This window comes from Petromyzon marinus, chromosome 19 (assembly GCF_048934315.1).
Source record: "Petromyzon marinus isolate PM22_M1 ecotype Great Lakes invasive population chromosome 19, UKy_Petmar_22M1.pri1.0, whole genome shotgun sequence".
Taxonomy (NCBI): domain Eukaryota; kingdom Metazoa; phylum Chordata; class Hyperoartia; order Petromyzontiformes; family Petromyzontidae; genus Petromyzon; species Petromyzon marinus.
In genome coordinates, this window is record NC_133685.1 from 634,235 (window position 1) to 648,780 (window position 14,546).

Consider the following 14,546-nt stretch of genomic DNA (forward strand, 5'->3'; position numbering starts at 1 on the left):
AGGGATGGGGCAACGGTTACCGACGTCACGTGGTGCGGGCTGGACCAATGAGAAGCCGCGCCAGCATTTGAATTTGCCGTTCTGTGGTTGTTTGGTGTCACCGGTCGCTTCCTCGCAGGGTAAAAAACTCTCCTCGGCACCATCATCATCATTGTTGTTGTAATTAGAATTATCATTGTTGATGATTAGCCAACGATGTGTCGCCACGTTGTCGCTTAGATAATTGTGTAGTTGAGCTGACTGTTGTTGTTGTGTTAATGATGGGCGGCAGAAATCCGTTGCGTTCCCAACGTCTGCGTTGTAACCCATCCTGACCAGCGTGGTGAAGTATGTTCAAATAGCCCCCACGACGATACCGTGTGGTGTGGTGGGGGGCTCATCCAGCAGTGGAGTGATTTCAGGGTTGTGCGTGTTCGACTCTAATGATGGTTGCGGCCTTCCTGCGAGGTCGCCGTTCACCGCGAGGCGATAACAGTGGCGAGTAGCAGTGACCTCGTGATAAACGACTGAGGAGCGGTGTCATGATTGTTCACATTCTTGTCATAATTATTCACATTCTTGTCATGATTGTTCACATTCTTGTCATGATTATTCACATTCTTGTCATGATTATTCACATTCTTGTCATGATTATTTGGACTCGGTAGAGTGAAGTCGTCACCAATGATCCCTGCGGGAGAGTTTGCCTCAGAAAACCCAGTGGGGATTCGGCGCTCTGCAGCAGCCTATGGACTAATCTTGGTGCTTGTGGTTTTATTAAAGTTGTCTCCTGAAGTGATGTACAGTATAAGTAAAATAACAGGTTAATTACAATTGTATTTAATTGCCGCTTAGAGCAATAGGTATCGACATTAAGGTCGACTGGCCTAAGAGATACTCTTAAATACAGTACTTGGTGTTTTAGCCATGTTGATGTACAAGCCACTAATTGTTTTTAGTACTTACCAACGTATAGGAATAGGGTTTACCCTTTTAACTGGCACAAAAACTGACACCTTTATTCAAGGCATCATGTTTGCAATAAGCACAACACAAGCAGTCAAAATGCAAACAAAAAAGACAACTCTGATAATAATATGCACTGTCCAGAGTTGTCTTTTTTGTTTGCATTTTGACTGCTTGTGTTGTGGTTATTGCAAACATGATGCCTTGAATAAAGGTGTCAGTTTTTGTGCCAGTTAAAAGGGTAAAACCTATTCCTATATCTTGTTACTGGCAAAGGGGAGGTCTCATAATGTAAATACTTACCAACGCTTCGTGAGTCTGTCATTCGCGGGTTATTGGCCGTTCGACACTGCTCGCATAATTCGCGGCCCACCGTGTCGAACATTTTGTCCCGGATTACACATTTGGTACAACCTCCGTTTTGCGCTTCGGATTAAAGGACCCGAAACAACGCCCCCCCCCTACCTCACCATCTCATCGCGCGATTTTGAATGTCTGCAGTATCCTGGTATAGCAGTGGTGTTGTAGTAGAATTGTTTGGTTGTAATGTTGTGGTATGTTTGTGTTGTGCTGTTGTGTTCTTATAGTTGTTGTTGCAGGTGTGTTATGAATAACATCCTGCTTTGGGAATTGCTGTTTCATTCTCTTTTAGTAATGAAAGGACACTGGGGTGGTTTAGAGAAGCCGTGCACACAAGGGGGAATATCTGACCTCCGGTGCGGATAGCCATCGATAAACACAGTTGCACCGCCTCCTGCCAACAGGGCTTCGTTGAACTGTTAGATGGATGTCTCACTTATCAGATGATACCCTAGTTTGGTTATCCACGAACTGCATCTCTAAACAAGCATGTACCACCACCACCACACCTGGCTATTCAGGGGTCGCCTGACTTGTTTCATGATTAAAATGTGTCGGCACCCTATGGGTTCTTTGTGCTCACCTGTCCACAATATCCCCACTTTGCCTTGTACAGGTGTTGGCGTCAGGTGCAATTATGGCCCGCGAGAGAGAGTGCCACGGTGAGTGTCGCTTGGGACCGTCATTTTGTGGCTTCCACGCCGTTGTCCGTGACGTGAGCACTTGGGTTGTTGAAGTTCGGGATCTGGTTCCAGGTACACGTTGCTGCGGACTGCATAGCGAATGGACTGGTGTGTTTTCGTGATACTCGACAAATGACTTGTAGCCAACATCTATTGAAACATCTGCAGTTTCTTGGCACATCAGTAGATCCAGAAACTATCCTGCTATCCTACAAGGCAACATTGAGGGGACTAGAAAAAGAGGGCGCCCAGAACGTTTAATACTGCACCGATGTTGAAGCAAAATTGTCCAATCCATGAGGTTGAGGACTGGGAAAAGGTGGCGTCCCAATGATCTCGCTATTCGGCCAGCCAGGAGATGATGGATGGACATACCCCCTGTAGCTGTCGTTACAAGAGGGCAATCTTTAGCTAGGCCATTGCCTTTCCCCAGTAAACTTAGGAAAGTAACTTTTTTTTAAATCATAAACTGTTCCCCAACCCTGGTGAGAACTCGTGCCGTTGAGTGTAGGCTTGTATTGCAAGTACCCTTTTTCACGGCCTAAAGAATGAGATATTTTGAATACTGTAGAGCTGTGTTTGTGAACATATTTTGTAACTATACTGTGCTGTGTATTGCTGGATAAATGCAGTTGATGTTGTCACTTGGTTATTGTAACAGGGACCTCCAGCAGTGTGGCCCAACTCGACCCATTCAACAGCGAAAAGAAGCCACCCCCGAAAGACATGCCCAAAATGAGGTCCCACAAGGAAAGCCTCGCTCGATTAAAGGAAAAAATAAAAAACAATCGAATCCTAAAACTCTCCCGGACGAATGCCACCGTGACTCGAAACCTGGCGACAAAGGCCAAGACAAGGCTATTGAGTAAGTGTGCCAGGCCCTGCCTGTGAAATGATAAAGATTCGTAAAGCGTATAAGCAAAATAGTTTGTTTCCACATGTACACATTTTTTTTATGATTCAATCAGCCAAACCAATATCAAGTAGTATTTGTTGAAGCAAGTAAACTCTGGGCTGTTTCAACAATTCTAGGTCTTGTCAGAATTCAGTCTTGTTAAACACATTTTGCTGGATTACCAAACGTTTGGCAAAAGCAGTTCATAAAACACTTTTTTTAAAAATGAGGTCAAAAAGCATGAGAGATGGTGTAATTGAACCTGCATGCTCTTCCACTGTAAAGGGAAAAAAATGATGTTCAAGCAACAATAATCTCCTTGTAGGGTAAACTGAGACTGTGGGAGAATGGAGTGTGGGGTGTGCTGATAACGGCTGCCTGTATTGTACAATTTCTCACGTAGCGTGATTATTTAGTAATGATGGCAATCTGTGATGAGATTAAGCACCAGCGCGCTTGTGGAAGATTGGCGAGAGACGTTTTCCATGCTTGTCATTGATCGCCATCCAAAGCCTCCGGCAAAATGTTTTTAAAAAAATGTATCCCGTGCAGATGTGTCATCGCGGCAGACACTTCTGGCGAGCAACAAGGCGCTGGCACTGGCACTGGAGGCAGAGAAGCACAAGAGCAGCATGGCGATCAGCCTGATGAACGAGATGCGACACACATGTCACGTGCAGATGTTAAAGACGTCCGTGCTCGAGAGGCGCCTCAAGACGGCCGAGACAAGCTGTAAGGAGGCCCAGGTAGGTCGTGGGACGACGAGCTCCGTCACTGCGGCGTCACGGGCGTCTCGGTGCCCACGCTTGGAGGAGAACCTTTTGGATTTTTAATTGAAGTTGCTGAGCACAGGCCCAAAGTGGCATTATTGTATGTACATATGTTGAACTACTTTCACACCGTATGTAGCCAACCGTACTAATCGGAAGCGCAGGGGAAGGACAAGAAACTAAACACAAAAAGGAGTGATAAAGAGTTGTTAATACATATAAGTGTCAATACTTTTCTTTAATTAAGCAAGGTTATAAGAACTTGGCAAAAGAGACATTGGAGTGAATTCCAAAGTAGAGCAAAAAGAGAGGTGTTGTGATCTGCAGTGTGGATGAGACAAAACAATCTGGTAGATGGAGTCCTCAACATATGTGGAGGAATGAAGTTCACACAAACAGCAACCATGGTAGTTGGTGCGAGCGTTTATTTACGGAAGTTAACGGCTGCGGGAGGAGCGTCTGATGGCAAAAAGTGAGACAGCGAGAACAGGAGGGTGGCTTAAATGACATTGTATGTATAGTGACTTAGTCGGAGACAGGTTTTTTAAGGCAACCTCTTTTATTTCACATGTTGGGGAGCTAGCCGCGCCCCACGTGCTCACACGCGAGTCGCACATCCGTCCCCTTCGACGGCACTACCGAGCTATAACAGTTGGCAGGCTGGCTATCTAGTGGCGTCTAAGATGGTCGAGACGAGGGTGGCGAACAGCAACACAGCGAGGGGATTCACTTCCAGCAAACAGCCGTGAGCCCACGTGCTTGCCATGCCACCTTTTCTAGACCCTACTAGCAGGTTCTCAGCTTCCAGATCGACCCCTTTCCTGGGCTTCCCTTTCGATCTCCTCCTGCTGACTTGTGTACTGCCCCCTGCTGCCAGTACCACTCCCCGTCAGCATCCCGCGCTATTACACGACATCTGTATGAGCTGCAAAAACATCTAATCGCACACATTTTAAAATATTGGTGCGCTTTTATTATTTAGGTTTGGAATATTTTGTGTGTGCATATATATACTGCTGTGGGGAGTGGTAGTGTAGCAATTAGCGTGCTGCGCTACGAATTTGGGGACCCGAGTATGATTCCTACTCATGGCCAACAACAGTGGTGAATGAGTACCTGGTGCAGCGTGTAAACATTTCCTGGGGAGACAAAGGTGGCGTGTGTGGTGTTGGCCACTCACTCACGCGTGCGCCGTGCCGGCCTTCATGGGTGCTCGCTAACAGCCCTTGTCCCAACAGTCTTAAGGCGATACGGGAAATCATTGTCTTTGTTATACTGCTGAAAAGGGGTTGCGTGTGCGAGGAACTTAGATTTAGAGCTAACATGGAATTTCTCTCTCTTGTAGAATGTGGTCGCAACATTGCAGGATCTCCTCGTCCACATTTGCAAAAACAACGCCCAGCTGCTGTCTGCAGGGCTAAAGGCGTGCGCCCTGATGGTGAGTGCGCATGACCACGGCCATGTCATGTGCGTGCAAAGTCGTTTGAGGAGCAGTAGTGTTGCAGTTAACACACTGCGCTATGAACCCGGCGACCCGAGTTCAATTTCCGCTCACGGCCAATATCAGTGGCAAATATCTGAACCGGTTCTGGGCCTCCCCTCGGTCGACTCGGCCTCTAACGAGTACCTGGTGCGGTGTGTGAACATCGCCACTGGGGAGACGATGGCCGTCGGGTGTGGTGCTGGCTACCCACCTCCTCGTGTACCATACTGGCCTTCATAGGTGCTCTCTAAGAGCATCCCTTAGTCTGTTCAGGCTATACGGGGAATCTTTGTCTTTGAAGTCGTTTGACATGCCGTATCGATCGGTGCTTTTCACAGAAGAAAGTCACTCCGGGTCAAGCAAAGGATGTGGAAAGCGAATTTGGGGCATCATCTGCACAGTAAGGATGTACCTCAGCAGTGTTCCTTACAACCTATATTTTTCAAGTGTTCCAGGATTGAAATTGTCAATCCATTGACTCTGTTCGTTGAACTAGGTGTCGCGGTAACTCATATAGATGATTTGATATGAATGGAATTTTAATATACCATTGTGTTGCTTTTGGGGAATTTCCCAAATAAATCTAGCCAAATGGATCAAAGGATTATTATCCAAAACTTTGAGAGATGCACCAATGTAAATATCACTTTGGAGATATGCATGTGTTTTGCTTTGAATTATACCCGTGGCCTCTATACTGATAATTATAAGTAAACTAGCTTTTTTGCCCATCCAAGGACGGGTGTATATTGCAGTAAATCTGAAATATTCAATAGAAAAATTGTTCAGCTCATGATTATTAATGAGAGGGGGGGTTGCCCATGTCGAGTGACGTCACCCGCTAATGGTTATTGGGGAGGGGTGCGGCATGTGGAGTGCGCGACCTTGTGCGTTCGTGTAAATTTCCACGCAGGTATGAACATTAATGAAGGGGGGGGGGGGCTCTTTTGCAGTGACGTCACGCATGGATGTAACACTGTGCTGCGTAGATTTACTTTTTACCTTCACTTTCTGTAAAGAAAGGTCATTTAAAACGACTTTGCGGGGGGGCGGGTCTCATGTGGAGTGACATCACGCGTGGGATGGACAGACATTTATGGGTGATTATAGTAGGTAATACTGAGGACAAACTGATGTTGCAAAACATTACTGAAACCTTACATTCACTAGATTTGTATCCCTTAAACAATTTATGGATTGTATATTTTTTTGCCATGGCCAAAATTGTAGCTGACGATTGGAGACATTTGAACGACGTGTGTGTGTAGAGCTTTACCTTCACAGATCGTGATGCCCCAGCGGATTCCAGTAGGAATGAGCCGCAACGAAGAAGAGGTCTCTGCTCCTGAGAAACGTAACGAGTGCTTGCCGAACAGCCCTGGTGAGTGAGACAGCTGGCAGCTGGTGAGGGGAAGCGCACACATAATGTCGCACAATCTGGTTTTGTTATCATTCGTGTTTATAATTGCAGGACCAGTTGACACCACCGCAAGGCTTTCGGGGCTTAAGCTCAGCTTCTTGGACACAACTGCCACAGAGGAAAACGAGCGTCTGCCTGTGGCTTTGGCCTTAGAACCAACCTGGACCTCCTACATCACCTCACGCCGGCGTAAAGACTTGACCACCAATCCGGTCCCCACTATTGTCAATGAAGAGACGAATGTGGCAGCCGTGACTGAGTGCAAAATTCCCGCCTTGGAGGTGGACAGCTTCAACGAGCCGGTGCCCAACACGAGCACTACCACCGAGAAGACCGTGTACAGCCAATTGGACATGGAGATGACGTGCGACTCCTCCGTCAGCATCGAAGTCATCAGGACTAACAAGACAGAAAATGCAAAGCACCCCACTCTGGCCTCGGTGCAGCCTCCACCCAGCAAGGCCGAGGGAACTGCGGATTGTTGTGATGAGCAGGAGAATGACAAGGAGAATGGCGGCAGGTCCAGGGTACGATCCAAGTCCAGGAAGATTAAATCTGCTCCTCTCGTGACCAAGGTTTTACAAGCGGAAGCTGCCAACAAGGCGCAGTGTAACACCCGGAACGAGAGTGTGGCTCCAGTCGAGAAGACAAGAAGGGCGAGAAATGTGAAGTACAAATCTTCGCCGATAGGAGGGAGAGGCTATGATGATAGAGCCGGAGATGACGACGATGCATTCGACTTTGAGTTGAAGGAGCATTTGTATAAGACCCCCTTTCACTTAACGTCCAGAGTGGCGGTGGCAGCAGAGGAAGAGCAGGAGCTGGTGCCAATGCCTTCATTGACTATGCCTGCAAATAAAAAGTGCAGTGCATCAAGTACATTGGCCGGTGAGTGGTGCTGAAATGAGCCAGGGTGTGGGTTGTGTCCAGTAAGCAAAGGGCCATGGTCGGTCACCTCCCCTCATAGCATCATGGGAAAGTGGGTGATGACTGAAGGATCCAAGTGTGAGCATTTATTCTCTCCAGCTTTCGCCAAGCACGACCATGGGTATCTTCAGCAGTTGAAGTGGGGAATTTCACCTTTAGGAAGTGCATTGGCGGTAAATGCTGCAGGATATTTTTTGCAAATGTTAACAACTGGAAAGAAGTGTTTCAATAAAGTTAGTCCAAAAATCCAGCTGCAATTAAGAATATTTGTTAGTATAGCAATACATTTTTGGAATGGCAACAGATTGTATAAAAGGATGTCTAAGTGTTATTGGCCATTGTATGGCACTGGTTGTAAGTTGGTGAACTGCTTTGATGCCCCACCGTACAATGGTGTTAATAGCTTCCGATTTTTCCACTCAGCAGTCACATGATAATTAATTTCACTGACAAAATTAAAGTTCCAAACTCGTGATGCCGCACACTGCCCTTGTGCGTGCACAGGGGCGAGCCTTGCAATCCCGCAGCAACTCATCGACCGAAGCAATGAGGCGACGGCTGTAACGGGCACCCCACGGGCACCCTACGGCGACCAGCTGATGCTGAGTGGACCCACGACGGCCAAAATATCTCCGATGCCGAACACCGAACGGCGCTGCAGGTCACTGGTGAACTACAAGCTGCCAAACATCAATACGTGAGTGTTGCTTGACTGCACAGCCCTTTGTGGTCCTTCCCCTGCACCTCTAATTAGCACGGTTGGCTATGTATGCTGCGAAAGACGTTCAACATACGTTGTTATTGCACGCATTTGTCAGACCAGAAATTACTTAGTGGTTTTCTGCTCAAACGAGCGTTGAGATATCACTCCTCCTGTTTACAGCCCTGAACCAATGGTAAGAAGTCCACATTAATATGGCAAACACTGTTGACTGCATCACAAAGTGATAATAATGTTGATTTGAAGCTTTCATGACTGCAGGTATCCATGACAATCAGGTATCGTCCCCAGAGGAATAATGGGCCGAGTCAATCCCCAGCGAGGATTTTTTTTTTACAATTGCGAGCCGCTCGCTCTAACGTGGAGCCACCTCGATTGTCTTCGAGCCTTGTGTCTATTTTTTAAATGGAATTAAGAGCAACGGACGAGTTTCTGACAATGTTGAGTTTGGAAATCCATTTGGCAGTGTCTGAGGTAGTCAGATGGATTACATTTGCTGTTGCCTACCCTGGGGCAGTGGGTTGAGTAGCATTGACTTTGGCGGCCCTACTTTAACAAGTTGTCTTAAATGTCCAAGTATTGCCTCCCGTGTGTTCAGGAAACTACGGCGAGGTGACGAGTTCACGGACGCACAATTCCTCTCCTCTCCGATCTACAAGAATGAGGAGAGGAAGAAAAAGCGGCAGAAGCGAGGCGCCAGACATATTCCCCAGATGTCTTGTTTTGAGGAGGCCGATGTTGCATCAGTTAACCCACCTGCTTCACATTGCCTTAAAGAATACAACTAACAACCCTTTTCGTGGGTTATTGCAAGAGTTCACTTGGTAACTACCAATTGTTTTTGTTTATTTTTACGCTTGTTTACCAGGAAAGGATTACCCTCATGACATTTGTTCAAGAGGGTTCTGCCCAAGTTTTGCAATAGGGAGGCGATTTCCATGTATCAATTAATATCAGTAACTGTGTAGTCATTGACCAAGGGTCACGTTAACCTGTGTGCTCAAGGTTTGTGCACAAGTTGATGGATTTGCTTTGTCATTTTAACATTTTACAACTTTGGACGTTGATACCAGCACAATGGCTTACTCTTGTTAATGCCGTTACACGATATAGTTAACGTCCCCTGTGAAGCAGACCGCACACTTTTACAGTTAATTACATGTGTAGCATTAACCAGGGTGGCCGCTTGATTAGAATGTGCCGCCACAACAAGTGACTAATGCGTTGCCGCGAGGTCCTCTCACCACTCATTTGAATTTCGATTTAAAGCTTTCGTGACTGCAAGGATTCATCTTCTTTGGTTCTTTCGGTAAAGTCACGTAGAATGAGAATAAAATAATAAATTGATAAAATAAAATAACACAATATTCTCACGACGTTTCGGCCACAACACAAGCGGCCTTCATCAGGTGAAGGGACGAGACTGTCTGGAGGACAGCGCTGGAGTGAAAAAGCCACGCTCAGATCGCGACCTTTAAGCTGTGTGAGAATAAACAAAGCGCCTTAGAGTCGCGGCATCTCTTCAGAAAGGTGAGAGACTCGATTAGTTGAGCCTTCTTATCCCGAGCCTTCTTCCGGGATAAGAAGGCTCAACTAATCGAGTCGCTCACCTTTCTGAAGAGATGCCGCGACTCTAAGGCGCTTTGTTTCTTCTCACACAGCTTAAAGGTCGCGATCTGAGCGTGGCTTTTTCACTCCAGCGCTGTCCTCCAGACAGTCTCGTCCCTTCACCTGATGAAGGTTGCTTGTGTTGTGGCCGAAACGTCGTGAGAATATTGTGTTATTTAATTTTATCAATTTATTATTTTATTCTCATTCTACGTGACTTTACCGAAAGAACCAAAGAAAACTCATTTGAATGTTGCACCTTAAAGCATAATTTGATTTAATCGATGTGGGTTTGTTAATAAAATCTGGTACTGTACGGTGTTGTCAGCGGGGGTATGCAAGGCGACCGATTGCACCATCGCCTGGCTGGAGGGGATGGGGAAAAAACACAGGCTCGGATTCCACCATGACACCCAGCAAGTGGCATCTGTTTCATGAGAATACAGCAAAAGAGTTTTTAATAGGGTTTTACCCTTTTATCTGGCACCAAAACTGACACCTTTATACAAGGGATCATGTTTGCAACAACCAAAACACAAGCAGTCAAAATGCAAACAAAAAGAGACAACTCTGATAATGATATGGCATAGGAGCTCTCAATACTCTGATAGTGCACTGTTTTTGAGTTGTATGCCTTTTGGCATCATCTGGTCCAACACCAGTGGAGACGAGGCTCTAAGAAAAACCGGCCCGGGTGTGGACCAATAAATTTCAAGGACAGTGCATATCATCAGAGTTGTCTATTTTTGTTTGCATTTTGACTGCTTGTGTTGTGGTTATTGCAAACATGATCCCTTGTATAAAGGTGTCAGTTTTGGTGCTAGATAAAAGGGTAAAACCCTATTACTATATCTTGCTACTGGCAAAGGAGGTCTCAAAGTAAAAGAGTTGCTGAACAAAGGCCCAAAATTCCAAGCAGTCTGCAACAAACCACTCATTTTAAATCTTCTCTCAGCCCCATTTATTTTGGGGTTCCTCAGGGTTCAGTTCTTGGCCCTCTGTTGTATTTGTGGTCCCACTGGGTGATTTGCACCAAAACCTCGGCCTAAAGTTTCATTGCTATGCGGACGACACTTAAAATTTACTTGCATACTGAGTCCAATATTCCTTAATCTGTCTCCATGCTTCGGTGCTGGCTTCCATCAAAAGGTGGTTGCTTTAAAACTTCCTACAATTAGTGAGGTGATGCACCCTTCAACATTACGATTGACACTCATGTAATTAGTAAGGCACAGGAAGTCACAAATCTACATGGGTGGCAATGCGAGGTTTAAAACAATATGGTTCGATAAGGTTTAAATAAAAAAAAACCTCTATCCTGAAGGGCCAGCTAGGGTGAGGTTTATTATAAAAGACGCCATTTTGGTTTTAGCAGGAAGTCTGACTGAAGTAACGGACTACTGAAGGCCGGAGCCCGGAAATGAGAATTCTTGGCATACCTGAGTTACGAGCGTCATCAAACAAACCCAGTTTCCACCGTGAGCAGGATGATGGATCAGGACCTGGATGAGGATTTATTCGATTCTGAAGAATTTGATAGTGATGTCGTAATTGTGATGGAGAAGAATGGAGTGGTCGACGAGGCGTTGGCGAACGCAGGGAAGGCCAGAACACGCTCGATGGGCCAGTTTTGGCACTACTTCACCGATCCGGAACCGCAACAAGTTGAAGAGTTGCCGTCTGAAAACATTGTCGCACCAGATTCAACCATCACAAGAAGAGTGAGCAGGCAATGTGGCACCTGAATAAATGTGTAGTGACAACGAGGATGTCACTGCGATGCTCCTTACGTCGCAGACAGCACTTGGGTGGGTTGCTGAGTGAAGCCAGCGCTAGCACAGAACGGCGTGCGATACACTGTCATCGCGTACACCCCGTGAGCGGGTGTGGTACCAGCCCTAGCGGGGCTTGGTGAGTGCTGGGATAGCAACGAGCACCACGCATAGCGTGTCGTGCGAGCTCCCACCAGGGGGAGCGGGAGAGTGTCAGCCCAGGGGCAGGGTTGCCCTGGGCCATGGCACTGATTGACCCCGTAGACACGTGATCCGGAGTGTCCACAGAGAAGGCCCCAGGTGGGGGGGGCTAGGGGTGATCACGTGTCCGGGGAGAGCTCACGAGAGGGCACGAGAAGGCGGGCGGTGCCAAGGGCGGAGTGGCCCCGACCCGGAAGGATCTAAAGTGGGTCCCTGAGAGGGAATGGGGTTCGCTGCATTCGACAAGTTGGAAGTTCTACGTCCTACAAGCTGGAAGCTCTACAGGCATCAACACGTGGCCGGGACCTGAGTGAGGGTCAGACCCTTCATAGCTGTAACTCCTCTGTATAGGGTAGTTATCTGGGTGGTCACCACCCTTGGCTGTATCTGGTAAAGGGGCAGTTACCCCTTTGTGTTAACGTGTTGATGTAATAAATGTGTTGCCTCTAAAGAACAACGTCTGTGACTCAGTTGGACTCAGGACACATGCGCCGCTTTTCAGAGGGCAATGAATGGCACCGAGATAGATGATCGTCCTGAGTGGTATGCGTCGAACAAGAAGCGGGCGAAGCCAAGCGGCAGCTCAACTCCATCTACATCGAATGCTTCATCGATGAAGCAAGGATCGATCAAAGATCACCTAATACCCAAGCTCGATAAGTGAACGAAGGAGAAGTTGGAGCAGGCCATAGCAATGCATTACTTTGTCGCGGGCACGTCGTTCCAGCGGGTCGAGGAGGAGAACCTGGCGATCGCTGTGAAGGCCCTTCACCCAGATGCAGTGCTGCCGAACAGGAAGAGGCTGGCCGCATCATTGCTTGACAGGGCGTACATCGACATGAAGGTTGACACCGTCCTGGACAATAAGACTGTTTGCCTGATATCTGATGCGTGGTCAAACATCAATAATGATCCGATTGTAAACTGCATGGTCACATCGCCGTCCACAACATTGTCTCTCGAGTCGGTATCCACTGGAGAGCAGGGCCACAACGCTGACTGGATCGCCTCGGATCTTCAATGTGTGATGGCTGTCCCATCCGAAGACTACATTCGTTGGCGCAGTCACAACAAGAATGCGTGGGAACAGCTCTCAAAGGCTCGTTCATCCTATTTCCAAGGCTGTACGTCGCATGGTCTGCATTTGCTTGTCAAGGACATTCTCTGCCACAAAGACGGGGAAAGCCGGCCAATCAGAATACACATACCCGATCGACTATCCATTCGAGTACCTGCTTGAGTTCATCGTGGGGTGCAAGGACACGGTCAAATTGTTTCACAACAGTCACGTTCTCAAGGCATAGCTGCAGGCTGAACAGAAGGTCGCTGGCATTCGAGCGTTGGTCCAGCCGCCTCCTACACATTGGGGAACGATCAAAGGCTGTTGCAAGACGCTGTTGTCGTCGGAGAGAATGCTGTATTCCATTGTCACAGCTCGCGACTTCATCAAGGGACGGCAGCTCTGAAATCTGAGTGCATGTGAATCAAGACCATCATTACGAGCGACGACTTCGTCTCTCTGTTGCAGAAGTCCCTTGCCATTCTCACGCCCATCGACGCATTGTCAAATATCAATCCGTTTCCGTACCAGTCTCTGAAGTCTTGCCAGATTTTCACGCTCTCCCTGCTAAGTTTGCCAAGCTGCACGAAGACGGTCATGCGAGCACTGAAGAGATCAACTACCTGATCAAGTTGGCATCAAGTCACTTTCAGTTTATGTACGGAAAGGCCCATGGACTGGCGTATCTGTTAGATCCTCGCTTCATTGGAGAGGGCTTGAGCCCGACTAATCGAAAAGAGCTGGAGAACATCTTACTGGAGACGATGAGACGGTGGTTGATGACGAGAGGCGCTCTTTATGCAGCTCACCGAGTACGTGATTTCGGCGCAGCAGGAGAAGGATGCCGGCGGGTTTAGATTCATTATGCTGCTGAAGAGACGAAAGACACCTTTGCAGTATTGGCAGTCTGACAGCGTGGCCTGGCCCGATCTTCAGAAGATCGGCAGCAAGCTGTTCACGATGGCGACATCCTCTGCAGCCTCGAAGCGCAACTTCTCAACTATGGGCTTCATACACAGCAAGCTCAGGAACAGCTTGGCGCCCAGTTCGGTTGGAGAAGTTGGTCTACCTCAAGAGCAACTATGCGGCGTTCGCCGAATGCAGTTATTATATGTCCGAGGGCGACGATATAGACTCGTTGGAGGACCAGTACTGATCTGGGACTATTGCGAATAAAACCATGAGGTTTATTAGGTTTATTAAGGTTTGAACCTTAAACCTCAAATTCAGATCCGAAAAAGTTCGTTTTTTTCCACCCCTGCAAATCTAGGGGTCATCTGTGACCAACCCTACATTGTCCTTTGGGGCTCATTAAAAAAATCAAACTTCATTTTCTCATCTTCGTAATATCTCCCGTATCCGAACCCTTCTCTTTGCCTCAGATGCAGAAAAGCTGGTCCATGCCTTCATCTCATCTCGCATAGACTATTGTAATGTCTTACTCCCCCTGGCGTGGCTTAGAAGGTGCTGATCAATTTGCAGCATGTTCAGAATGCGGCTGCGAGGGTGTTAACCAGAACACCTTCAGTCTTGATTTGAAGCTTTTGTGACTGCAGGAATCCATACTCTTTGGTTCTTTCGGTAAAGTGACATAGGTAGAAAAATAATAGATCACGACATTTCGATCGCAACACAAGAAATCGTCAACAGGTGTGAAACAAGCAGCAGGAGAACTGCTGACCTTGACATATTGGCCTCCCT

The 14,546-nt window shown here is 47.3% G+C and overlaps 1 protein-coding gene across 4 annotated transcripts; it reads left to right on the plus strand.

The window, feature by feature from the left end:
- The first annotated feature begins 3 nt into the window (after positions 1–3).
- On the plus strand, positions 4–10,128 carry SGO1 (shugoshin 1). Of its 4 annotated transcripts, XM_032957363.2 has the most exons (11): positions 4–119; positions 1,598–1,661; positions 1,922–1,967; positions 2,650–2,853; positions 3,436–3,629; positions 4,999–5,091; positions 5,475–5,536; positions 6,405–6,517; positions 6,608–7,444; positions 7,988–8,180; positions 8,803–10,128. In XM_032957363.2, the coding sequence occupies exons 3-11, from the start codon at positions 1,943–1,945 to the stop codon at positions 8,990–8,992; spliced, it is 1,911 nt and encodes a 636-aa protein (XP_032813254.1). In that variant the 5' UTR covers positions 4–119; positions 1,598–1,661; positions 1,922–1,942; the 3' UTR covers positions 8,993–10,128. The 4 variants fall into 4 exon arrangements, with proteins under 4 accessions (XP_032813254.1, XP_032813253.1, XP_075924137.1 ...); XM_032957362.2 differs by lacking the exon at positions 1,598–1,661 and having other exon boundaries at positions 32–119; XM_076068022.1 differs by lacking the exon at positions 1,598–1,661 and having other exon boundaries at positions 32–119; positions 5,478–5,536.
- Positions 10,129–14,546: the final 4,418 nt, after the last annotated feature.

Excerpts from the sequence above, each read along its gene's own strand:
- SGO1 (XM_032957363.2), top strand. The coding sequence starts at position 1,943 with ATGGCCCGCGAGAGAGAGTGCCACG. Across the intron at positions 6,518-6,607 it reads GTGCTTGCCGAACAGCCCTG|GACCAGTTGACACCACCGCA; the intron begins GTGAGTGAGACA and ends TTATAATTGCAG. Across the intron at positions 8,181-8,802 it reads AAGCTGCCAAACATCAATAC|GAAACTACGGCGAGGTGACG; the intron begins GTGAGTGTTGCT and ends CCGTGTGTTCAG.